The sequence below is a fragment of the Phlebotomus papatasi genome, chromosome 1, assembly GCF_024763615.1.
Source record: "Phlebotomus papatasi isolate M1 chromosome 1, Ppap_2.1, whole genome shotgun sequence".
NCBI lineage: Eukaryota > Metazoa > Arthropoda > Insecta > Diptera > Psychodidae > Phlebotomus > Phlebotomus papatasi.
Genome location: NC_077222.1, coordinates 58,976,353 through 59,003,489, shown reverse-complemented (window position 1 = coordinate 59,003,489; position 27,137 = coordinate 58,976,353). Strand labels below are relative to the sequence as shown.

General features: G+C 34.1%; 3 protein-coding genes across 4 annotated transcripts in view; 1 reads left to right on the top strand and 2 right to left on the bottom strand.

The window, feature by feature from the left end:
- Positions 1-817: 817 nt before the first annotated feature.
- On the bottom strand, positions 818-2,876 carry LOC129809468 (inactive peptidyl-prolyl cis-trans isomerase shutdown-like). Its single transcript, XM_055859302.1, has 2 exons — positions 2,816-2,876; positions 818-2,750 (listed from the first exon to the last, which is right to left on the bottom strand). The coding sequence occupies exons 1-2, from the start codon at positions 2,869-2,871 to the stop codon at positions 1,469-1,471; spliced, it is 1,338 nt and encodes a 445-aa protein (XP_055715277.1). The 5' UTR covers positions 2,872-2,876; the 3' UTR covers positions 818-1,468.
- A 67-nt stretch (positions 2,877-2,943) lies between these two features.
- LOC129809474 (UPF0598 protein CG30010) lies at positions 2,944-3,835 on the top strand. Its single transcript, XM_055859307.1, has 2 exons — positions 2,944-3,168; positions 3,226-3,835. The coding sequence occupies exons 1-2, from the start codon at positions 2,986-2,988 to the stop codon at positions 3,709-3,711; spliced, it is 669 nt and encodes a 222-aa protein (XP_055715282.1). The 5' UTR covers positions 2,944-2,985; the 3' UTR covers positions 3,712-3,835.
- The window catches only part of LOC129809461 (uncharacterized), a 46,449-nt gene continuing 23,052 nt past the window's right edge, over positions 3,741-27,137 (bottom strand). For both annotated transcript variants that reach the window (XM_055859287.1, XM_055859286.1), the window contains exons 3-7: positions 15,054-15,203; positions 14,345-14,566; positions 14,132-14,271; positions 8,732-10,937; positions 3,741-5,002 (exon numbers count right to left, since the gene is read on the bottom strand). In XM_055859287.1, coding sequence (XP_055715262.1) covers positions 4,853-5,002; positions 8,732-10,937; positions 14,132-14,271; positions 14,345-14,566; positions 15,054-15,203 — 2,868 coding nt within the window. In that variant the 3' untranslated portion in view covers positions 3,741-4,852. The remainder of the gene's footprint in view (positions 5,003-8,731; positions 10,938-14,131; positions 14,272-14,344; positions 14,567-15,053; positions 15,204-27,137) is intronic.

The window sequence follows — 27,137 nt, the reverse complement described above, 5'->3', positions numbered from 1 at the left end:
CTCTCATTGTTTTTCATCGCTCCCGTTCCCTTAAAAAATCATGTTTTTTGGGATTCCTCGAAAACGCGTGCTGCGATTTCTTCGTTCTAGGGTTTTAAGAATTACCATTGTCTTTGGAACTTTAGTTCCAAAGACAATGGAATTACCTAGGCAGACACATTCGCATACGAAAAGACGGTTGAATCATTCCTCGGTTTTTCAAGATTAAAAGTTAAATGACTCTAGAGAGCGCATCTCTCACCCGAATGGTGTTATACCTGGGATCGTTGAAAAGGTCTTGGAATTTCTGACAAGTCTGAATCGATTCCAAATGATTATCCGAAAATCAATTTTTTTTTACTCGTAAGCTATTTCTGGCGATCTTTTAAAAGTGATTTATAAATTGGTTGAAATGAGTTGTGAACCGATAAATGGGAACCCGATGCGAAATAAATTTTGAGTTGAGATGGAATCGAGATTACGAGTTCGAGCATCTCGCAAATCCTGGAACGCTTTGCCCCCCCCCTTTTATTAATGAAACACCCTGTAAAGGGTCCTATACATGGATTTCTCGACCCTTGAAACTCGCAAGGGAATTATTCGAGCACTCTGCGAATTCTTTTTGGTTTAATTCTGTTCTGTCACTATAATAACCGTATCATATCATAAAAATGTTTCAAAATTTTGAACCTTTTGAACTGCAAAATGAAACAAAATTAATTTAAAAAAAAAATTGAGAAATATTCTTTATTAGTTCAGGAAGTTCTTTCTTGCCAGTTTTGCGTTACTTACTTGATTAAACTAAATAAAACAAAATTAATTGGACAAACACAAAAAATAATAGAAAACTTATTAATTCATTTATTTCAATCTCTAAATTTTAGAAAATTAAGGCACTTCTCATTTATTATATAATATTCTTAAAGTTTGAATACATTGGAATTCTTTGGGTATAAAAAATAGAGAAAATTAATTATAATGGATTTCTTGGAATTAAAAACATAAAGTTTAATTATTCAGTTTATTTTTTTTGTTTTCTAAATCTTTTAATAGAAAAATAATGGCAAATTAAATTCTCTATTTTATTTTCATTTTTTTATATATATTCAGATTTTTAAAGGTAAAAATTGAAATACAGTAGACTCTCTGTCAATTGGGCATTTAGGGCAAAATGTCATCCCGTTTATTGATAGATTTGGGCGTCAAAGCCTTTGTAAATTCCACAAAAAGCGCTCAATTATAAAGAATAACGATAAAATAGGAAGTACAGCGAATTTGAGCAAATTTGCTTCATAATTAAACGTGAAAATTGCCAACAAAATTTGTCGCCCGATTGAGTGAGAGTCTACTGTATGTATTTAAATTTCTCAAAATAATACCTCTCAAATGTCATGAGTAATTATCCTTTTCTCAGATCCTAGGGCAAAAGAAATCCATAAATCTAGATTGTAGATTTTTTGTACTGAAGAAATCTTGTGTACTGAAATGCTTACATCTTCTTGACCAAGCAATATCTGGTGGTGCGTTCAGTTGGAAGCACATGGAGCATTACATTGTCCTCCGTTGCCAAAATACTGTCAATGATGTCCCTTTGCTCCTTGGTAATATCTTCAGTAATAGTTTGTTTGGTAACTTTGTCATCACTGAGAAACTTTCTGAGTGTCTCAGTGAAGGACACCCTAAAGTCTTCATTGATGTTGGATACTTTGGTTTTCTTCACTTTCTCCTGGAGATTCAGGGCTTTCTGCATCATTTTTGACATAGCATCATTATATTTGGCTTCTTCCTGATCCAGAAGATGTATTTCTCTGGCAATTCCACTGTCACTAGAATTTCTATGTGCCTCAGTGAGACACTGACGAGCTCGCTGAAATTCACCAAGATGTCTCAGGGCACGTCCTTTGTGGAACATCAGTTTCCCCTTGAGCTCACGGGGAATTTTTACATAGTACCTTTGGGCCTCATTGAACCGGAGACAAGCACTCTTTGGCTGCATGAGTTTATTGTACATCATTCCGGCATTTATCAGCATCATCACCAACAAATTATTCCTCTCTTCGTCCTCCTCGTCATTGAAAGTTTCGACTTTCTCGAGGATCTTGGTGGCTTCATTGTAGGCACGAATGGCTGAGGAATAGCGACTTGCCTGAGAAGATTGACGGCCTTTCTGTCGGAGTTCTTCTACCTTTTTCTTGACATTGGAAAAATTTTTCATTTCACCCTCTGACATTTCCACTGGGCCACATCCTGGCTGCACACTTATAATTCTAATGAGGATGAGTCCATCCTGCTTTGGTGGGATTCTCGGTGGTACGCCATATTCACCATAGAGAAGCTGCCATGGTACAATGAATTGTGCCTGTTCCTGAGCTTTCATGGACATCACAGCGTGCTCTATTCCGATGAGAAGCCCGGCATTCTTGCCGGTGATGAAAGAGAAATTCTTACCTGTGAGCAAGGTAGAATCTACGGGAATGGCTTTTTTCTCGAAAAACACCGAATAAACCAGGGTAACTTTGGCATTTTCCATGGGAATTGGCTCACCAAATCCCTCCAGCATAACCTTCTTGTAGATATCCATCCCAATCTCTGTCATTGATGCTCGAACCTCATCGAAAGACTTATCCACAAAGTCAGCTTTTCTCCACTTCTCACATGCCTCTTCGTACTTGTCCAAATCCGTCTCCTCGAATTCCCCATCATCATCAGAATCAAAGAATTGCTCCTGATTCTCAACACGCAACTGAAAAGAGTTGCCGGCAATCAAGTCGCTTTAAGAGAAAATGTTTTTTTAAGTGAATTTCATTGCAGTTTTTGAATAAATAGACATTCTTACTTGATGTTCTGGTAGTTGCCCGTGAGGACGCCGTCTTTCATGCAAATTTCAGACATGTCTCTAGATTTTTCTCAAGAAAAGACGCTTTCTTTTAATAAAAAACAAAAAAATGTGAAAGTGGTTGAAGGTCAGGTGTACTAAAAAAAATTAGAATTACAAAGTGTTGCCATATGCAATGTACCAAAAAAAAACAGCTGTTTCTAACCTCAAAGTTTACTGTTGCGATGCTGGGAAGAATTTTTCGAGTGAAAAACAATCACCAAATAATCCGTAAATATGCGTCCTATGTACAAGGGCAATCCCCAGAGAAGGGTATCCGTGAATATTTCTACTTCATAGACCATGAAGGAAGAGTAAGTTACAAAAATATTTTGCGCTTTAGCACTGAAATTCACACTTGAAAATTGCAGCTCTATTTGGATGATGCCAGGATGAAGAATTTCACATCTTGTTTCAAAGACAGGAAGTTTCTGCATTTCTTCTTCACACGAGTGAAATTCAATGACTTTCCTCGGTACACAGACACTTTTCCGTACTTGTCACCATGCGGTAGAGAACGCAATTTCATCCGCTGTGATGATCTCCCAATTGTTTACACCCACACAATGGACGATGGGATGAAGCTATCATTCAATCATGCTGGAGATCTACTCACAGTCCCCTTTCAGCCAGACAAAATCTTCATGTCACCTGCCTCAGGGAGAGTATATCATCCGGCAGCTGAGAGATATGGTTCTATCGGTTTAATTAGATCAAAATTGGCCATTGAGTTCAGCAAGTATTTTGACTTTCTGGAAGGCGAATCCCAACCGCCGACACATTTCACATGGAATGGGCAGAAATATGAGCTGGACAGGAAGTGGGTAAGCACAGCAATCACGCAAAAGCCACTGTAGAAAACCAGAAGACAAGATACAATGTGATCTTTCGTTAATTATCCGAAGCGTTTATTAATTTGATATCTTTACACATTTTGCTGAATTATCGGTGTAAATACAATATAAATCTTTTTATTATTAATACCACTTTTATTAATACTACAAGTTACAGTAATTTCCCTTCTGCTTTTGGACGGAAAATTGCATCATCTATTGCCTATGAATTAAAGAGATTATTTTTTAAATTACTCCTAACATTAGTGAGTTACAGGATTTTTCCTCGTTTCTTCCTTCTCTTAAGATCATAAATTATAAATGGAATGTTTTTAGTATGGGAATAATGTTTGTGAAAAAAAAAACTTGTCTCGGGGTGAGGAGACATGAAAAATTTCCTAAATTGCATTTGCGTCCCTCCACCTAATCGTTATTTTTAGGATCAAAAAAATTACAGGTGATTTTCTTTCTCTTGCAACATCCAAAAAAAATAGCAATATAATCTATAAATTTATTATGAAAAACAAACGCTGCTCGACTGACTATTCGTGCAAGCGTAATAAAATTGGGATGTTAGATTTTTGACATCATTTTTCAGTATTTTCCTATCTATTTAGAAAAAACAGGAAAAAATGAAAAATGACATGAAAATAGATTTTTCAATAAGTTTTCAACGGAGTCCGTTTCTTTTTCACCAAAACCTGTGGACCCTTGTGAGGAGAAAATATTTAATTAAAAAAAATACTAATTTTATTGTGACTGTATTGAATTCAACTGTACATTGGCATGAGATTCTTTTTTAATCAGTTTTTCTCGTATTAGAAATCTTTATTCAATAAATTCTACAGTCACAACACTTTTTAAGCCCTATCACAGGAGTGAGTTAATTAAAATTAACAATTTCTTTTAAAATTCATTAATAAAATTAATTGCATCAATTGAAAAATTACAATTAAATGTGGTATGGGCTTAACTCATACCATATCCTAAAAAGGCAGTAAATTAGAAGTTCGAGTTTGTGCTTTGAAAATATCGTGATTAGATTTTGTGGAAAAATTATTAAATTAACAAAAGTATTTTGTTGGCACATCGTAGAATGGATTAATACTAAAAGTAATTCCATTTTATTGAATTTATCGAAGTATTGCGACGGCGCGAAATGCTTTTAGATTCTGCCCTGATCTCCGTACCAATCCTGCGGAGCAGCTGATCCTGATGCTTGGTAGGTCGTTCTCTGTTCCACATATTGAGCCTGCGCAACGACATGTTCCGATTGACCACTTCCACTGCTGCTAGGAAGTTGCTGGAATGTTGTCTGAAGAAAATAAATATGTCTTTAATTGATAATCTTGCCAACAACGTCTCCAAATTCTGTAAATTTTCGATTTTTTCATATGAGAACAATATCAAAATCGGAACAGATTTCATGTATAGGGTAAGATGATGTAATTTAGAATCATGTCTAATTTGGAACTGTGAAATTTCCTAACATTTTTAGGTGGAAAATGGAACAAACAACGAAGAAAAACTCTCGAATGTAGAGTCTTGTACTTCTTCGTGGTTTTCCTTTTCTCTTTGACCATCTGAAATAATAAAAAAAAAATCTCAAAATTCCAAAATAGGCATGATTCCGAATTACCTCATTTTGCCCTAAGTACCAATATTTTGAGTTTGATGTGTCATATTTTTCATATTAAAGTCTGAGTTTTGTCTAACTTCAATTAGACATATAGTAATTCGAGGAGAGATGGAACACCTTTTTTATATTCAATAGTGCGGATACATTTTTAACGGGAGATAAAAACGAATCTCACTATTTTGTCATTTAAAGACTCTAGATTCATGTTATCACCATTAGAAAACTCTTGAAGAAAAAAATCACCTCAAAAAATTGATTTTAAAAAAAGTTGCATTTTGGGGCATTCAAAAAAAGTGAGGGAGAGATGGAACACCGAAAATTTTATCAAAATATGCAGTTTTATTGTATTAATTTATAAGAAAAAGACACATTTTTAAACAAAAAGACTATTTTATTGTATTTCTCAGTTTTTTCAATGAATTTGAAACTGATTTTTTTAGAGGTCTTGGGAATCTGTGTAATACTTTTTTTGCGTTCTTGGGATTTGCGCTCAGTTTCTTTCTGTTTTTCATCTTTCATGCGCAAATTTTCTCTATTTTCGGTAGAGGTGAGTACAAGGGCTTTTCCACGGGGTCGATTCGATTTCTTTACTGCAATGTTAATTTCAGGAATTGGAGCAATCTCTTGCAAAAGTTTTTCTGACATTTTGTTCTCAATCTCTTCCATTTTAATTTTAACCTCCTCCGGAACGACCTTCTGAGTCATTACTGGTGCTAATTGTTGGGCACCAATTATTTTTGGTGCCCCATCCGCAGAAATGACTTTTCCTGCACTCGGTTCTTTCTTGATCTCATCTTCCCCGAGACTCAATCTTTTGTTTTTCACTTTTGCAATAGGTTATGTTTGGTCCACGGATGTCTGGACAAATTCGCCTTCCTGTTATATTGTGTTGGCATAGCTGTCACATAAAAATGAAAACATTCTAAATAGAATGTTCTAAACAAAGTTATAGTCACTCTTACCTGAAAAGTTCTTTTCTTTTTGGAAAATACTAAACAATGTGTTGCTCAACTTGGTTGTGTATTTTAATGACGTCCGGATACAAAATATTTAAAAGAAAGAAGAAGAAGAATTGCTGAGAGAAAAACATTCCAACTCTCCCTCAAAAAATTGTTCCAACTCTCCCTCACTTTCAAATGCACGTATTCTTACGGAGAAATAAAAATTTTTGGCCATTTTTTAGATACCCAAAAAATTGAATTTCTATTTTCTTGCAAAATTTTAAAGATAGAAAGCTGTAACTTGGGGATTTTCCTTAGAATGTTGGAGGGCATAAATAGACTAAACGTGGTGGTGATCATGAGGAGGGTGTGGGCAGGTGGTGAAATGTTCCATCTCTCCCACTGTTCCATCTCTCCTCGAATTACTATATCGCTTAACTCTTTCCGGACCGCAGCATATGCTGCAAGCCAGTTTCACCATTTTTTAATCAAAAATATTTAAGTTCAGGAATTAATTGAGGTCCTACAAAAAATATCTTACATTTGGACATCCTTATAGTTTGTAATCATCCACAAGAATAGGATTTTTATCAGTTCTGAATAATTAAAAAAACATTGTTTTTCACAGAACATTCATATGCTTCTTTGGGTACTATAGTCCCAAAAGAGACGAAAGAGTTAACCAATTGATTTTACAGATAACTTTACATCCTCATTTGTGTCTTGATGGCCTCCCTCCTTATAATTTCGTTCCCTTTCGTTTTCGTTCGAATTTTTACCATTCGGGATTATGGTTTTAGGGATTTTGGTCTTTTCGCAATTTTAGGTCCCACCGATTTGTGATAGTGTTTAGAGGATAAATTAAGCTAATTCCAAACCTGCTCTAAATGGAAATTTTTTGCTACTCCTAATGGAAACGTCATTGTTTTCATGATAAATACAGTACTATATTATTATTATTCGAATAATAATCGAATTTTTCATCAATCGACCATGGTTTCCAATGAAAAACACAATAAGGTGACTGTTGTTTATTCTTTTTGTTTAAGGTGTCTACACATTGAGAACAATTTTCGTCAAAAATTGCTTTTTTGAAGGAAATTGGCTGCAGTGCTGTAGGCAGAAACGTCAAAATTCAGTCAAAAATGCAATTTTTGATGAAAATTGCTCCCAATGTGTAGAGGCCTTAACAGTTATATCATATTCCTGGCTAATTTTAGTTAAATTAAGTGCTAATCTTTATTGCTAACGGTACGTGAAGTTTTCAAATAAAATAATTACCTATTTCGTGAACAAAAAGGGTTTTTCTGAAGTGTCTGCAAATGCTTCAATAGGAAACCCCGGAAATATGATTTTTTTTGGAGAGATATTCTTATTGTTTTAGATGGGAAAGGAGAAAAGACCAAGAATAAGAACAAATCCTGCGCTCAAGAGCAACTCAACAAGGTTTTTGAAGCCTTTCGTCGCGGTTTCATTTACACTGTTTGTCTCCAATTAGAAAATTTTCCTTGGCTCCATTTGGAATTATTTGTTTCCAATAGCAGCATTTTACACTCGCGTACTTTTCTTGTATTTAAGAAGTTTTCAAATTATATTTAAAGAATTTTCACTAAACAGTCACATTCTAGAAGAGTTAAGGAGTAAATTTATGTAATTCTCTTCAGAAAAAAAAATTAAACTTAATGTGTTGAACCTTCTGTTAAAGCGCCTGGAAATGATTTTGAATTAGGACATTTACCCTACTGTTTTCTTTTCAATTCAATTCAATTCTTCAATTTCTTGTGCAAGGGTCCTTTATTAAGGGGGATCGTGTCTATGGGATCGTTCGCAAGGGATCATGTGCAGGGGGTCATATACAGAGGATCATGTGGAATAAAGTAGTAAAGGGTCGTGAGCAGGGTGTCGAATAAAGAGGCAAGACGACGCATAGAGAGTAATAGAACACAATGTTTCTTATCCTTAGTCCCGGCCGTAGAGCCTACTTTCTCTTTTAGGAATTATGTAATCTTTAGAAAATGAAAAAAAAACTAAAATGTTGTCGATTTTTGAAGAGCATAAGAAATGTCCTAAATTCCAAGCTGTTCCGAATTATGTACAGTTCCCTTACCCAGAACATAATAAGAAGATTTTCTAGATTTTATTATAGATATTATAAATAAATAGTAAAATTTATTTTAAAGACCTCCGCGAAATTCTTAATATCCTGATGTTTATCATACATCTGCAAATTATCATAGCAAATTTTAAAATCGAAAAAGAAAACCTTCTGGATACTCTCTTTCTGGACTGATCTATTATACGGATTTGAGGTGTTTTACCAAAAGGGAAACAGATTAATTTGCAGAAAATTTCACAGATCAAAAATATTTGTTAAAAAAAAATCAACGAATATTTTGTTGATCTAAACCTCTACCTTGCATTCATTACGGGTTTTAAAAATCATCAAGAATGTTCATGAACTTACCATTAGTCGTCTCGATCGACGCACTTTGGGCGTTTGATCGGGTGAAGATAAGTCAGACCCTGTATCGGGGGCCACCCAGCGTTCTGTGAATTCGCTCGCAGATCGTGCAAGACTAGGTTGACTAAGTGAACGCTGTAGGGATCGTCGATCGTAAGGGTCATCTTCGTAATATCGATTGGGATAGTGACTGCTGGCATCTGAAGTGCTATCCAGATGATCGGGTCTACCAAAGTCCACTGTTACCTCAGACATCGATCGCATATCCACATTGTCGGATCTGTAGGTGGAGGAGGAGCGAGAAGTTCGTCTTGAGCGGTGCTGCTGCAATTGCATAGAAATTGCCTGACTGGGATCTTGACTGATTGTCCTGACCGAAGAACCACCATCACTGTCGTATTCATAGAGTGTTGGCAGAGAGCTGCGACGAGATCGAGTGTCCCAGGCTTCCTTCTTCTTGAACTTTCTCGCATTGCGCAGCTCAACATCTTCCTCAGGTGGTGCCAGAATTCGAATAATCACATCCCATGATTGAGGTTCGAAGAGTTTCTCATAGCGAGAATCACTACGGATGCGTTCGAAGTCCTCCTTGACCACAGCTTCTTTGAGCATTGTGCGAAGTGTGGATTCTGTGGTGATGATCTCCTTCCACTTGGTCTTATCCTCATAACTGAGTTGGCGCGTAAGGAAGCTCACGGGTGACTCTGTGGATGTCCTGTCGTCCACTTCTGTGATCTCTGGCTCGAGGATACGTATGAGAACATCCCAATTTGGCACAGTTTTATCCTCCGGCGGCAATTCAATGGGCTTCATATTTCCGACTAGCTCTGGACTGTAAAGCTTCTCTCCAGACTCATCCAAATAAGGCATTGGAGGAACATTCACAAGTGGAACTCGTTCCATCTGTGGTGTTAAGGGAACACCAGAAACACTTGAGGATCTATCAGAGAAATCTTCCCACTGAGGCTGTGGACCTTCATCTGTAGAATATTTGCGAATAGTGACGTCCCATGTGGGATCAGGAGGGGGAATGGGTTTAGCCGTGGCATATTCTGTGACCTTTCGCTTGTACTGCTCAATATCTTCGATGGTCTTCTTCTCAGTGATGGTACGCAAGAAGACATCATCGACGACGTGTGAGGTAATTTCAGGTTTGCGCATCACATGAATTGGTGGCTCGGGCATTGCTTCTGTATTCTCCAATTGAACCGATGATCGGTAACTGCTGATAGGGTAGAGATGCGATGAGTCCATCATCTCACCAATTGAATGTGTATCGGTCATCTCTGTGCCCAAAGAAGCGATACTTCGAGTGTCAGGAATCGAAGGTGGAGCATCCACGAGATCTTCTGGCCATGGTTGACGTTCCTGCCGTTGAATCACTTCCTGTTGCTTACGCACGATTCGAGAGAACACCGGAGGTGCTTGAATATGCCTTGGGGCAGGATGGAGCTCAGGAACGTACGTAAATTGACTATGGGCAACGTCCTGTGGCATGGAATCAATGGTCAGGATACTATCACGATCCTCATGGCTCTCCATGATGGTGGACAAATTATTGCGCTCAGTACGACTATTGGCTACGCTATCAGTATCGGAGGATAAGGAAGCTGGTGGTGGTGGAGCAGCTCTCTTCACGCGAACCTGAACATCAAATTTGGGTGAGGATTCCTTCACGGCAAGTGGCAGACGTGGTACCATTGATGCCTGGGCTACAGCATTGGCTGCCTGGAATTCTTGAGTATGACCATAGTGTTCACTATAAATGCTGGAATTATCCTGGACAAATGCACGGTTCTCGAAGCTTCCCGTAGAACTCACTGGCAGTGATCGTGTATCGACTTCTTCAATCTCCGAGTGACTCTCGCTCGGATAGTCAGATGGGATGGTATCAGAAATGAGGGGTCCATCACTTCCTGAGGAACTGTGAACGGCAGCTAGAGGAGCATGAGCCCGTGGAATCTTGAGACCCTCGAAAGCACTAATATTGCCCAGACTGCTACCACTGAGTTTGGTGATTTCTGAACCACTGCCCATAGACATGGGCAAACGTCGGACAACGGTGACTGGCCTTCGACGGAGACAGTAGTAGGAGACACCGAGACCAAGGAGAAGAAGTGTCAGGAACATTATGGCGCAAATGATAAGGAGAATTTGAATGCCTTTCAGAGGAGCCTCCACAACAGAAGCAGGAAGTACATCGTTGAAACTATAAAAAAAGAAAGAATGCATAAATCACATAAATCGAGCTAAATATTAGCTTGGACTTCAGAGGGGGATTTTGTAATACGGGAGCGTAGAGCAGTTCCGACATACTTTTGAAAATATACAATTTTTGGGGAATAAATTAATTAAATGTGAAAAATCTTACTCGGAATATAAAACTTAGATAAATCTCATGAAATGAGAATAGAACAAGTAAATCAAAAAATAATCTAAATTTGAAAAAACAGCAGATAAATTAGTAAGAACGAAAGTTTGATTCCAGGGAAGTACGAGATCTATACTCTAGTTGAAATGGTTTCAAAAGAATAATTAGCCAAGAATCTCTTAAAACAGAAAAATTACTTAACTTTTTAATAGATTGGGGAGACTGGGGCAAAAAGTAACAAATCCAAAATTTCAAAATTTAATATCTTTCAAGATAAATAAGATAGTGGCTTAAATTTTTTTCTATGGATAGCCTCCATAACCTTTCTTCAATGTCGTAAGTTTCTTAGACTTCGAACAAGGAATTTAGAAAATAAAAAATATCGAAATTTTTAGACCATTTTTGAAATACAGTGGGACCTCGATAGAGTCAATATCCAATAGAGTCAACAGCTATTTTTTTTACTCTACGGACTCCGATAGAGTCAACTTGGACCCAAATTGACTCCGATAGAGTCAACTTTTCCACTATTATTGAACTAATAATATATTTTATGACTTTTTCGAAATTGAAATCAGTGTTTTGGTGTATCAATGTAACGTTTTTTACATAAGAAAAACGATATTAAAATTCGTATATTAACCGTGTAATCAATTTTCGACAAAATAATTTTCTTTTCGTGATTGAAAGTTCTCTTGCCTTTTCTCTCTTGTCTTAAGATTTTTTGATTAAGACCTATGATCCCGTATGACGTGTTTACCTGTAATCAAAAAAAAAACGAACGATTTTGGTGGTGAAAGAGAAGAGGTAGGAAGGCAATGAGGGTCATAATAATAACACCCAGGTTGACTTATTAGGGGGTCATCTGAAGACTCCAAGTAGATATCTAACCATTTAGCGCCAAGAAGAAAATGAGAAAAATTGGTTTTATTGCTCTTTTTGTGAAGTACAGAGCCATAATTATATATGTCATAACAGGAAGAACAACTATCAATGTCTTCTTTCATACAATAAAAGTTTAAAATAAATTCTAATTAATAACGTTAATTGCATCAAAATTTTCAACAATTAAATATCTACCAGAGTTATTCTAAAAAAAAGGTGAAAAAAGAAACCTTTAAGACACCATTTCCTTATCTTAACATCGTGGATGGACCTCAATTTATTATCACATGGATAGTCATTTTCCCTTAAGATACTTACTAATAAATGAAAACATTCTGTAAAATCATTCCTTAATCTTCAACATTTGCCCAAACATACGACTTTTTGGACCAGAGGGTGCAGAATTTATGGGCTAATTAAATAAAATATTCTACTATCGTGTTAAATTTATCAATTATCTTGTACAAACATAAAATAATACCCCTTTATATCAAAATTTCACATTTTAATTGACTTTTTTCGGACTCCGATAGAGTCACTGAATCCAATGGAGTCAATAGGCCTGGAAATAATTAGTTGACTCTATCGAGGTTCCACTGTATTTTCCTTCCAGAAAATATCAATTAATAGCTACTTATTTATTAATGCACTGGTGAATATTTCCTAAATGATTTGGACTCTTTGAATATGAAACCGCTATTTATTTTAGAATTTTACAAACATTCTTTTCTATAGAAATCTTTTTATTAAAAACGACTACTTGGAGTAAAAAGTAACAAAAGGTATGGAGCAAAAGGTAAGAAAATCCGAAACAATTTCTGATGTCTCTCGATTTATGCCCAACGCACAATAACTTTTGTTTGTAAGCATGTTTTCAAAATTTTCTATCAGAGAGAGCGAGATGACTAGATGTAGATTTCATTCACTCTCACTGAAATGTCAAAAACATGTTTACAAAACAAAAGTGATTGTGCGTTGGGCATTATAGTCTTTTGTGTGCGTGTTTTTTTCCTAAAATACCTTGAAAAGAGCTTTTCTCGTTCAGATAGAAAAAAACAATGTTTTACAAAGGTATAGAGGAATAAATTTCATATGAAAATTATATCATTTAGGTATTTTTTTTAATTTATGGAAGCCCACAATAAAGCGAATCAAAATGTGATAAGACCCCATGACTGGTACTATTTACCCCAGCATTTTTGAGAATGGTCACAAAATCACCTTTTAGAAAACGGTTAGATAAACTAGATAAATGTATTTCCTTACAAAAGAGAGGAAAATGACTTTCACAAACTTGTAGAGAAGTGAATTTTCTATAAACTGCTCTAATTAGAAATTTCTGGGACGCTCGGGTAACTTGTAAAAAAAAAACAAAAGGTCCATTTTGTGACTTTTTGCCCCAGTCTCCCCTAAACAAAACGCTAGATTACAATGGTCGATACTGAGGAACGAACCCTTGTCTCAAAATAAAATATTTTGATTTAGAAAAATTAGTTGTTTTACAAATACTTTACAAATTATTAAGGTATTGCATTAAATTAACTACTTATTAATTGCTTAATAAGTACTAAACATAATGTGTTATCCGGATACTAATGGATCACACATTGCTAAGGATAATTAGTAAAAAGAGAGGCGCATAGCTTTCAAAAAATCATTTTATTTTAGATTAGCAATCCGATCTTTTGTATCGATGCCTCCAGCGCTTCTCTTGTTTATGTTTTTATTACATGTCTCTGTAACATTAACTTTTGCATAAATGTGGAAAAATCTTGTATCGGTAAATAAAGAAGGGAACCTTGTCTCTACCTTTGGCTATGCTCGTGAATCAAACAGTTATTAAAATTAAAAACGCCAAAATTTATGAGTGACAAGAATAATTTTAGGTTGCTCTGAAAATTAACCATTATAAAATCGGTGTTAATCTAAAAAACATGCTTGGAAAACGAGGCAAAAATCATCTATAAGTATAAGTCTTGATTTGAAAGTAAAATTTCAATTTGGTATCCGACCAAAGCATCGCTCAATTATCTTGCGATATACTTGGTATTCAGAGCATTTCTTTTGGGATTTTACGAGCACTTTTTACAAATCACTTCTAGGTAATATTTATTGTTGTTATTTTTGGAGATGGGCTATTAACTCACATTGGGGCGGGCAATCCTGCAGGAATTGGCGCCACTGGTGGAGGATATCGGCAGACAATGGTAATAATTTCATCTCCATCCATCTCCAGGCCTGGATGAAATCTTACCACGATGTTATTCGTGAAGACCCTTTGGGGCTCCTATTTTTTTTTTTGAAAAAGAAATCAATAACTTAGGAAAATATGTTCAAAGAGACAAATGCGAATATTTTACCTGTTTGGTACCACATCCCTTTAGAGGCAATTCAAGCTTATAGCTCAAGTCTCCTTTTCCCAGGATCTGACAAGCACTATTGCGATCAAAGTCTGCGTACGCAATCCCATAAAATTTTTCATTAAACTTAAGATCCACTTGCATTGATCCTGCACCACAATTAAGGGCAGCTTTGGTTCGATTAAGGAATATAATCGGGCTGAGATCGTCCAATTTGGTTACCTGTTATGATGTATAAGAGAGACTTTATAAAATAGATGGAAAATCAATTTGTACCTATCAGGAATCGAGACAAAGATTTCAATCAAAAAGATTCATCAAACACTGATTAATAGGTAGATTTATTTGTTAAGCATCTAATGAGAAGACCCCAAACAGTGTTATATTCTCCCTTCATGTCGAGAGATCTGTATAGATTAATTGGAAATCATCCATCTCTGCCACGCTCTATTGGTCAGTGAGGTAAAATGTTTTATTAATTTTCCACCTACTCCCCAGATAATTGAATTTGCCCACCAGTGAGTGAGATCAGAAAGTTCAATGGCTTGCGGCATGCAATTTTCATCATTTGCTTCCTCAATTCCCTGGGGACTTTGCAATCCACATAGAATATTCCATTCCGCTTTCCCAGACTTGGTGTGGTCACAGACATCGCGAGATCCCATGAAATCTCGTATGACAAAAATATAAAATGCGGAAATGAACTAACCTTTCCGTCCAGAGTGGCTTCCTCGGGCAGTCCTTCGCCTTGGTACTCCACGTTATTTGCATGCGATGCATAATTTGACTGGGCCAAAATCGTGATCCAGCTGCAGCTCACGCCAAGGAGGATGCAGTAAATTGCCACAGAGCGATACATCTGTAAATGGTCAAAATAGATTTTCATATTTAGAAATCATACACAATTATGCTGCACTCTAAACTTTTTCCCTCCTATCTCTTTGTGAAAGAGAAGAGGTCATTTTAGTTTAATGCTGAACTGAAATGGCAGTGTGTAATAGTGTACTTTTGCGAATTTATGACTTTTAGGCCAGGACGTAGCAAGAGAAGGACACACAGTAAAAAAAAATACAAGGATAATCGTTGGTTTGCTTTTTTACCACGATTATTCTTGTAAAGTTACACAAATTATGTATTTCAATAAAACGTGTAATCTGAAAATGTGTAATTTAAATTTTATGTAATTGTAAACCATGTAATCAACTGGGAATGATTACACAGTTTTGTATATTTTCTTACATATTTCGCGTAAAATTACACAGTTTTCAAATAAAAGATGTACAAATTACACAGTTTTCAGACAAAATGTGTACAAATTACACAAATGTGTATTAGTACACACGATTACATGTTTAATGTAAAATTTACAATGAAAATCATGGTAAAGCAGCCAAAAATTTTTTACTCTGCAGGGAGGATGCCTTACCTCCTTACATGATATTCAATATTTTTTTTAAAAGCATAAAACTAAAGATATGCCAAGAATATTAAGATTTAGCTCACTTCAAAGGCATTATCACCCAGGAAAAGTGTTTTTATTGGTTTGAAACAGGGGCCTCTCGACATTTCATTTTTCCATACGTTTTTTGCATAGAGGCACTGAAGACTATTGGCAAGTTTTTTCCTAAAGAGAATTGACTTATCAGTCTGATATATTTCGAAATCGTGCATTAAAAGCTAAATACAAGAACTACGATCAAATTTGTTTAAGTCGCGGTGCAATATCTGCAAAATTTTTACATGGAAAAGTGAAAAATATCTTCACTTTTTATTAGGCTTGATGGGCCCCTGGTTTGATAAAACGTTTATTGATTCTAACGAGCTTACCGAGATGCCCAAAATTTTTCAATTTAGAAGAAAAATGTAATTATCGTGAATTCACTTAAAAAATATTTTAAAAAAATCTAATATTAAAACTTTAAAATGAGTTTCTTTGGAAGATTTGAGGAAGCTCTTAATCAACTTTTTTTTTAAGCCACAGTATGGTCTTTAGAAAAGTTTTTACGATATCTATAAGGCTTTCCATATCTGTTCACACTTCGAACACAATTCAAATCGGTTTACAATTGAATTTTTGGCGATTTTTTGGAGGAAACTGTAGAAAATCTTTTGAAAGGATAGAGTATTTTCCATTCAATTTTTGAGAAATTTTCGTGTATTTAGAAAACTTTCACAATATGAGCATTAGGTTTAACAAGATTGGGTTTCAATTAGATTTTTAAACAACATTTCCTTTTATCGAAATTTTCCCATTTTTTAATTCGTATTTTCAGACAATTTTCACCGAACGAAAGCTTATTTAGCAATATTTTAGAGAAATTAGTGAAAATGTTTTCAACTTTATGAAAAATTGGGATCATAAAAATCGATGTGAAAATGGATTTATGGTAGATGTTATGGACTACACACACTAAAGAAATTTATGTCCATATTTGACAGTTTTTCATCAAAATCGTCAAAATCGTTACTGAACAAAATTTCCTCAAGGAACAGATCTTAATTTTTTTTCTTAAAATATCTAGATATTTAAAAAATAATTTTATGTATAATACTGACATTTCCTATGTTTCACATATGTTTCTAGCGTGCCGAAAAAACTTTGGAGTTCATTCGATATTTTCTGTCATTGTGGAATGAATTAGCAAAAAATACAAATACAAAATAACAGCCAATTTAATATGGAATGGGCAACCGAAAACCCCAAATTGGCAAAACTACGTAGTTTCGGAGATATATCGTGAAATGTGTACGAAAACGGGAAAAAATACACTAAAACTGGTCGCATTTTTCAGAGAAAATGTCACCCAATGAACTTTCCCATAAATTCAAATTTATAAAGTTTGGACTAATATTGAATTTTTGCGATTTTTCGACAAAACTCTTTTTTTTTTCATCCAAAAAAAATATCTGGTAAAACACCAGCTGTCTTCGAGACGCTCAGAGCAGAAGTGGACTATTTTAATAGGGAAATCCATACAAAGGAGACCACTTTTGCACTGAGCATCTCAAATGTAGCCTCCCTGTTACTAGTATCCTCGCTACGCCCATTCTTTTAAATATATACAAGATTATTTAATTTGTTACATTCAAAAACAAAAATGTTTTTTTTTAGAAAATGTAAAAACGGATATAAGGGCACGTTTCTGCCATTTCGTATACGTTGAGGTCATTTTATGCATTTTATACAAAAGGTAATAAATTTTCTTTTAATTGTACAGAAGTATTTGAGGAAAAATTTCACTGATCAGATAGTATTTCAATATAAATTTATTATTTTTATTAAAATAGTGTCTCGAAAAAATGAAAAGTGTCTCAAATTGCTCTCGTGTCTCATAAAAAGCATACATACATATTGAATTCTCATACTCAAGAATTACTTCAAAATCACTTTCTTCTCTCTCAACACCCATGCCATATTGCATAACATAATTATACATTAGTCATTCTTATTTATTGAAATTTTTAGAAAGTGAATTTCTTCCATTGAAATGTGACTTAAAAGATTGTTTGCTATGGGAAAAAATGTCGATGGTGCATTTTCTCCATTTTTATTGTTATTCCTATTTTCAAATGAACTGAAGATGGGTATTGTTTCTCGTCTATGGGAAGACATCGAGAGAATATATGAGGAATTATTGTAATTTTTTTTTGCGATAAAAAATACCAGCGTATGCCTACAATGATATATTAGCATGCAACAATACTTCAAATGGTATTTCGAAAAGTAAAATTTACCACATTTTCCTCTAGCAATAGAGCAAGAATTCAAATGTAACAAATTATGGGAAAATATTGAAACATATGCCAGAAGGAAAATATGCAGCAAGAAGTAGCTAAGGAATTGTTGCTCAAATCATTTGAATATTTGATCGATAAATGGCAGCTTTGAAGCACTTTTTACCTATTTATTTTCTATTTATTTAAATTCACATTTTAAATGAATTTGAAAAGCAATAATAATTGGGACAAGAAATTTATGAAACGTGCTATAACAATTAAACCGCATTACTTTTACTTCAATTTCATTCGTCTATTTACTATATGTTTCATAATTCACATTCATCTCAATTGTGAGCTTTTATTATTAATGGTTAAATTAATTTCAAGACAAGGCAACACTTCAATATTTACACAAGTCGTGCTCATCGCTCACCTAGTACAGTACGTGATTTATGGAATTTATTTTAATGATGAATTCAATTAGTGATGAATTACGAATCAAAATTGCTCAATATCTTGTGTTGAAAGCATACACGTTTTTGTCCAAAACTCAAAAAAATTGTACACTTTGTAAAATTACACGGCGATCTTATAGTAAAGTTGGATTATTTTGGAGTGAATATTTGTGTTACTTGCTGAAATAACCAGTAAATTCAATAAACATTATTTAAAATGTTATTTCATCGCGGGACTCTTGAACGAATTATAGAGAGAAACAGTTATAACAGATGTTTTTGCATTATAATTGTAAAATAGAAGAATGAAAAAAAAAAACATGAAATTATCTTCATGTAGCACGGATTAGAATCTCATTCCATCACCACTGTAGTGTCCACTAATGCAGAAGAATGGGAAAAAATGTAATACACATGGATAGCAATGAGAACGGAAATGTTTGTGTTATTCTTTTTTCTTTCCATCTGCTGCAATTTCAAAAATACAATATTTTCATTGCTCGAGCTCAAATCAAGAGAAATATTATGTATTGTAAATAATGATACTTTTAGTTTTTCAAAGTTCAAAAGTTCAAGGTAAAATTTCAGGATAACTTTTATACTGAAAATTTGAAAAAAAATATATCGTCCTATATTTTTCTGTTTATCTGAAACGCATAGTCAATAAATTCAAAATAATTCCCTTTAAGACTTCTACAAGATCATATAAAATCAAGAATTTTGTTCTGTCTAAAACGATTTTAAATTATAAAAGATCATAAATAAACTGATCCTTCAAGTGAGCGTCCCTTACGCGTATGTGATACGTCTTTACCATTCAAGTTTTGTGTAGATTTCACAATCAAATTATTTATTATATTTGTGTACAACGGTCAAAGAGTTATTGTGGCTAAGCCCTTATTTTGTCGTCATCATCATAAACCAGAATAAGAAATAAAAAATTTAAAAAGTAAGTTTGAAATTGTTTTTTTTTCTGGAAGTTAGAAAAAAAAACTAAGAGACATCAAACATCAATGGCCCAATAGTAAGGTGGCTTGTATAATAGTATTTGGTGATAGTAATGGCTCACATATAAAATCAAATCTATGTAGGGAAAAGTGCCTATACTTCATACGATTCCATGCTTCGTAATGACTAAATTTTTTCCGAATTTTCTGAATAAATGTGATTCCGCAATATTATTTTAAAAACTCGGCACTTTCATAATTATTGAAAAACACATAAAAAATTTAGTCGTTACGAAGCTTAAGATCGTACGAAGCATGGATACCTTCTCCTATATATCGAAAATTGAATTGCATTACTTTTCTTATTACTATATTTTTAAGATATTAATGCAATTCATCTGATGCTCTGAATCCAAATCGGCAATAGAGCCAGTCGAATCAGTACACATCCAAAAACAATGACGAAGATAAATACGCACACTTCCATCTTTTTATGGTTTAGAGAGCATTCTGCGAAGTTTCTTTAATCATTATTTTTCATGGTGGGACTCTGCAGAGCATCTTTCACCCAGTACTCTACTCTAGACAGACCATGCGCTGTTAATCGTTGATTTTAATTTATTACGAACACTTTAACAACGATTCCACGTGCTTTTTGTCACAATCCTCCAAATTCCACGTTATTCATGGCAATTCAATTGCTCAAAGAGGAAGTAAATGATTAAAAATTGTGTTTAGGTTTTACCATGCTTCTACCGCCGATGAAAAAATCCATTTAAATACTGAATTGTGTGACTCAATAGCGTTTGATGTGTCGGTGGATTAGTGAAAAAAAGAGCATGAGCGCCAGATTGACGAACAAACATGCAAATACGGAAGGTAAACGGAAGAAATTGCTGAAATGCGAGATTTATTTAATCATTTTTAATTGCTCATCCAACAGCTGATGAAAATATTCATTCATGAGACGAAGAATGGAAAATGTGCTTTTCTCTATACTGTAGTTGTACAAACAATGAATTCCAATTAATATGGGGAGAGACTATGCAAAATGCATTAAAATACTGGACCGTGTCCAATTCCATTCACGTCACTCTCCCTCATCAATGGAAATACTGGATTTGTTGTACTACGACAGAGTGAAACTTCTTGTATATATTTTCTACCTGAAGATCCCCCACCTTCTTTACCTCAAACACCATTTACACGCACCATCTTCATTTGCATTTTCTCTGTGCTATTATTAAAAATCCGCTACTTTATTTCACTCCGCACGATGGGACTGTTGAATTTACTTCTTTTATAGGCTCGTCTTTCCAAATGGTGACTTCATATTCTCACCATATCTCTCTTCTTGTTCACCTTTAACTACTGCGCACTCTTGAGGTTTCAACCGCAGAGCACGTTCAGGTTAAAGAGATATGAAATCACAGGAATTTGTACAATATTTCAAGTGTACGCCTTACAGATATTCACGTGCTTTTGCACTAACTCTGCTCCAAATACGTTCCCATACCCCGTAATTATGTATCTCATAATGAAAGATCATTCCGTTCAAGACTTAGTTTCTTAGAAGAGGGGATGAATATTTAAAAAAAAAAGTCCAATGGAGGAAGAGGAAGAAGTTGTAATATAAAATTCAGAAGACATCTAGCTCACTTGGCAATTGCGAAAAAGAGTCTTATAAAAAAAAACATTCCAGAAAAATGCAACAATTTCTTCTGGACACTGCGTTAATTATGGTGCTCGAAATAGGAGCACCATTGCAAGAATCCCGACAAATGAGCATCAAACACCGTAATTCGCATTTAATGAAGCATTGCAAGTTGGAGAAATTTGGGTCAATTGAATAGAACTTTCTTCTATGTGCTTTCGAGCAATCACAATTGCTCTTTTAGCATTTCAAGTACCCACACACAATGCTTTAAAAAAAATACTGCCCGTAGCACCAAACCTTTGGTAAACAGTTCTCATGGTATGAACAACTTTAAACCATTATGTATTTTTTAGCGAAAAAAGGTGCATTTCGACAGAGCTATTTTTGGAAATTTCGTCAAAAGTTGTCTTTTAATCTTCACACAATTATCAAGTCACGTATGAAAATGAGACGGAGATGGGCAAAAAGTTACAAGAGATTCACCAAAGATATTCACATCTTTACCTTGGAATGCCACCTCCGCAAATTGCTCCCGTGTAATTTCATTCACTAAGTAAACAACCACAATTCAATGTGCATAAATTAGTGAATCATCCAGTTTAATAGGCGACATACTCGAAGATCTTTTTTTTTTGCATTCCTGGAAATATCGAAGATTCAGCGTTATTGCCCGTGGAAGAAGGTAAATAAAGAGTGGATGAAGCAAAAAAACAACATTTGCAAACTCATTAAAACAAACCATTCTTTTAAAAGAAGAAAAAAGACCATTAAATACGATAATGCCTTGTGTTTGGTTTTGTCGTAAAAATATGAATATAAAAAAAAATATATTCAGCTATTTTGAATAAAATTAAATCATCAGGGTATTGGAATGTAAAGTGTTTGCTCTCTGAGAGAAGAGCAAATTCCAACTAAAATCTCTATCTGAAAGACATGGTACAAGAAATAAAAATCTCGATCGAATGATTGGAATTTGGCTACCACTTCTCCTATAACCAAAGAACCCACTCTATGGAGCCGCATTTAGTCCGTGAAGAAACGGCTCAATTGGCCAACAACCTCATCTTCCAATATGTAGATAGAAAAGATACAGATCTCTGACCAGAGAACATGCTCAGGGACAAGAATCTTTACTTATCGCCAATTGGACCTCGCAAAGTGTTTGCATAAACTCAATACGCATAACATTCGAATGGACACAAAAGGGGTTCATTATAAGAAAATTTATTTAAATACCATTTAAAGTGGCGTTAACTTTTTGAGTAGCAAAATAATGAATTGGTGAATACATTTTTTTTTTTTAGTTTTTATAGCTGATCAGGCTGATCAGGTGGAATGGGTGAAATTACTCATGAATTGTATTTTATTATTCTTTGCAAGCTATTTTGTAGCTTTTTGATAACATCAGGAAATTGTTTTTCTACTGAATAATTTTTTTGTTGTTCAACTAATATACTTAAAAATTTTAAACTTATTTAACCAGAAATATTTTTTTGTAGGTAGTTGAACTTTAAATTCTTTAAAAATATTTCTTCTTGAATTCAAATTATTGGTGTATCTTTTTATATCTAAATATTATTAACTCCTAAAACGGAAACAAACAGCCCTGAAGTTAAAAATTTTTAGATAAGTTTTGAAATTTATTCAGGAAGAATTTTCACTATACAATCTTGAACGAGTCGTTGGATATAGCGAATAAACTATTTTGAAACGGTTTTAATTGACCTTTGACGTAATGATTTTAATTTAATAAATTTACATTAAGTCGTGATGTTATAAACGTAAAATTGTGGAAAATGTTCTTTAACAAAGACTTGCAATGTTTCATACAATGAAATTTTTGCACAATAATTGTATTAAATTTTGAACTACAGTATCGGCCTAAAATTTCTTAAAAGTTATATTCGAAAAAATTGGCGATGAAAAATGATAATTATTTTTCAAAATTTTTCTATTTGCAAATGTTTGGCTTGTAATCCATAGATGTTATTTATGTATTTTAAAAAGAATAATAATTCTATTTCATATCAAAAATAATTATTTTCCAAAAGTTGATTATTTTTTATCGGCCAAAAGTTTCTTGACACACTTGAAAAAGTTACTAAAATGGTCAAATACATGCATTTAACATTATTATCCTCTTATATTATGAATATACGTCATTTGAGAGGCAATTAAGGAAAAAATGTATTTTTTGTTAATTCAAAATTTAGAATAAAATGGAAAGTTATAAAAGGTTAAAAGATGTAAAATTGTTCAGAGATACTGGCCGGAATAAATCTGCGACGTCAATTGTTTAATTTTATTATTTTTGATATGAAACAAAACTAAATAATTTTCTAAAATACATAAATAACATCTATGGATTACAGGCAACTCATTTAAAAAAGAAAAAATTAAAAAAATAATTTTTTATCAATTTCCCACCTAATTTTTCGAATATAATGTTGTCAAGAAACTTTTTATCGATACTGTATATAGTTCAGCTGGTGATCTATTTGCTTTACTTGAGTGAGTAAATCAATCAAGTTTAATCCAAAATGTATAATTTTCCATCACAAAATATTATTCATAAAGAATTCCGAAGCGCTCACTTCTTCAATAGAATTTATTAAAATTTTGCACGCGAAACTTGGAACACCTTTTTCAAGTTAATCTTCTGATGGAGCATTTAATTAAATCGATAAATTACAAATACTTTTTTGATTTCAATCACAATAAAGCTTATGCAATGAATGTATTGCTTTGGAATTTGAAAGCTCTCATTATCATTTCTTCATCTTCATACATAATTTTCATTCAGAATGCATAATCATAGTCTAAAGAAAAATAATATGAGCTTCCATAAATGGGTATCTCATAAGAGTTTTCCTTGAGTGAGAAACCCCTTACGGGGAAAAAATCCACTTTGAGAAAATTGACTCATCTCTACTTAGGTCTCCATCGAGACTCTACCTAGAGCAAATGTTAGTCAAATGTGCGTGTTTTTTTCTCTCTCTCACAGGAAGTGGTTGATGTTTCTTACGTTTTTCGCCTTGTCTCCATCTAATGCTCCACCACTGAAACTATATTGACTTAATTACACTTTATTTGACTGTGTAATTTGCACAGTAGCAGCGCTCTAGTGACTTCATCAAATTGAAACCTGATGTTTATTGAGAGAATTCGCGTTGGCTCTTCTATTGCTCGAAGTCCAAAGAGAGAACAATAAATATAATTCTTAAATTTTGATTTAATGTATATATATTACAACTCATCCTTGGTAGAATTTTGGAAATGACAGATTTTTAGAAAAAGTGTCATGTTTATCCGTCTGTCTATTCATCCTATCCATTATAAGAGTTACAACGTAAAAAGGATAAGCAGATAGAGATAGTGACTTGGGGTTTTAGGCAGACTTCCCGTAAGTTTACATTTCTTGAAAATCTTATTTCCTCTTATCAGATAAGTTTTGGTGAGACCAACTATTCGTAAATAATATGAAAATAATCTTGAATCATCCCTGATCAGAGTTTCTCAAGCCTTTTCCCAACTGATTAGGATAAATATGGATTTATTTGAAAAGCCTTGGAATTGAAATCCCCCATGGCCAAAAAAAGCAAATAAGAAGTAGTAAATTTAATTTGGTGAGTAAAATATTATAACATCTAATTTAATGTTAATTTTAATAACATCTAAGATCGCTGTATGTTATATTAAATTTTTTTTATTTTCCCTTTGCCAAAACTTCCATTAAAACATCATTGCTTTTAAAGTTCTAAATTGAGTACTGATCAAATTTGATTTTTTCCTCGTCAAATTTAATATTTTACTGATCATTATAGTACAGTGCTGAATTTAAATATATTTACGGTTTTATGACAATCTATTAAAAATATTCTTTAATTTTTTTTTAAAACGCCAAATCGAAAAACATAGAAATGATCACAAAACTTTATGAAGTGCCAGAAATTGTGAGCGCGATTGTTATTCCTGGAGTGCTCAATAATAATTTTATTAATCTACAAAAATTACACGAAACTATTTTAGGGGTATAGGGTAAAGCGTTTTAAACTATAAGTTCAAGCATTTCGCCAAGCTAGTATGCTTTGTCATTGTTTTTGTCTCAATTGCCATCGAGGTTGTCGAAAGACTTGCTATATATTAGTATTCTCTAGGGTGTTTTTTCGATAATTGAATTTTGCCATTAAATCGATAAATGCTTATGGTTATTTATTAACTCTCATTTATCCTGTCGTGTCTCATTAGGCTAAACTGATAGAGAGAGTCTTCATGGGACAGAACATGAGTGTTTTTCCTATAGCTACATTTAACTCTATAAATGCCTTTTGTACCATCTGGTGCATAGGTGTCTCTATCATAAGAAAATGTTGCAGTTGGAGAGTTTGAAAACGAGAAAAACAAGTTTCATTTTTCATATTAACATCAACTTATTTTATATAAAGAATATTGAGGCAAAAGATTGTAAGTCAATAACTCGATAGCGCGATAATCTCATGATTGCCGTTCTATTTTGCTGATCTTATTTCACCTTCTTTGTGCAAAACACCGGTGTCTTGCACCTGGATACATTTTCCTAACCCCACCTCCCTCCTGTCCCCCTATCACCTGAGTTACTGTTGGGCTCTCAATTATCACTCTTCGATTGCTTTTTGTGCGACACTTTGGGAGATTTATGTTGTGTTGCAACAAATGAGGGAGAAAATCCATACAATATTGATCATTGGGCAGTGAAGAATGGCAGTTTAACAGAAAGAGAGAAAGAAGTTTACTTTGGCGGTAAATTCTATCGCAAGAGGTGTCCAATGTGTGTATACATTCAATTACGCCCATGCTGGATGGAAAAATCATTCATAAGACTCTTTGTCTCACCAGTTGGTTTTTCACAACAAGCAAAAACTGAAAGAGATTCCAAATGGACGTGAAATACTGCAATAGATTGGATTATTGCCTTTTTAGGTACCTTGCCCCACAATTCCCCTTCACTATCCTCGGTGAGACCGTCTCACCAGTTAATGCCTATATAGAGATTTTTTCATAGTGAAACACCACAAACCAGAAGCACATTTTCCAATCCATAAGACAATACTAAAAATATTTTCCCATTCGCAACAGGAATTCGTATTTTTCACCCGAGAAATCTTTTATAAAATGCTCAAAATGAGAAACAACCATCAGAAGAATTTTCTTTCTCCAACTCTACGGCCAAATGGCAGTCTTTCACGTATGGCAAGTGGTTTTTACCATAACACAAATTGCCATTTGGTGTCATTTTGTACAGCCAGCAGTCATTTGAATAAATCTCAAGAGACATGACTCAACTCTCACACTCGTTTTCGAGCATACAGATTGACGATCGCATAATAACATCATCAGAATTCTGCGAATGAAAAAAGCCAAGCCTTCTAGCGTGAATTTAGACTAAGAATTTTTGTGGTTGAGCGTCTTATGATTAAAAAAAGAAAAGGGACAGATAATCCTAACCGGCTTATGTAGGTGAGATTCTTAACGTGAGCTAACTCGGAGTGCATGCGAATTCGATTTAGAGCTGAAGTTGGGAGACGCCATTCAGTTATCTTGAATCAAATTCGTGAAATTATACAAATTTTGTATTTAAACCAAAATATCAAGGATTTGGATGAACTGACAGAAAAGTGTTATATGGGTGAAATGTAGACCAGAATGTTCTCTATAATTTTTCCATAGAACATGATCTCATCGATTACTCAGAAGCCAAGATAATCGAGGTTTTTTGTTTCTTAACTCGTTTTTTCATCCAGAGTGCCCCAAGTAGTCATTTGTTGAACTTCAACTATATCAAAGAATTGTTGTATTTTGTGGGACCTTCCATTTAAAACCCTATTTTAAGTGTCTTGGTGGAGTAGAGGCAGTCAAATTGGCATCTGAGTGATTTCAAAGCGTTAATATGGGAAAAATCAATTTTTTCGCACTTAAACGGCAAAATCGGAGTGATAGCGTAGTCTGACCGGAAAATGATGTATGGACGAAATGTA

Excerpts from the sequence above, each read along its gene's own strand:
- LOC129809468 (XM_055859302.1), bottom strand. The coding sequence starts at position 2,871 with ATGTCTGAAATTTGCATGAAAGACGGCGTCCTCACGGGCAACTACCAG. Across the intron at positions 2,751-2,815 it reads GGCAACTACCAGAACATCAA|CGACTTGATTGCCGGCAACT; the intron begins GTAAGAATGTCT and ends TTTCTCTTAAAG.
- LOC129809474 (XM_055859307.1), top strand. The coding sequence starts at position 2,986 with ATGCAATGTACCAAAAAAAAACAGCTGTTTCTAACCTCAAAGTTTACT. Across the intron at positions 3,169-3,225 it reads TCATAGACCATGAAGGAAGA|CTCTATTTGGATGATGCCAG; the intron begins GTAAGTTACAAA and ends TGAAAATTGCAG.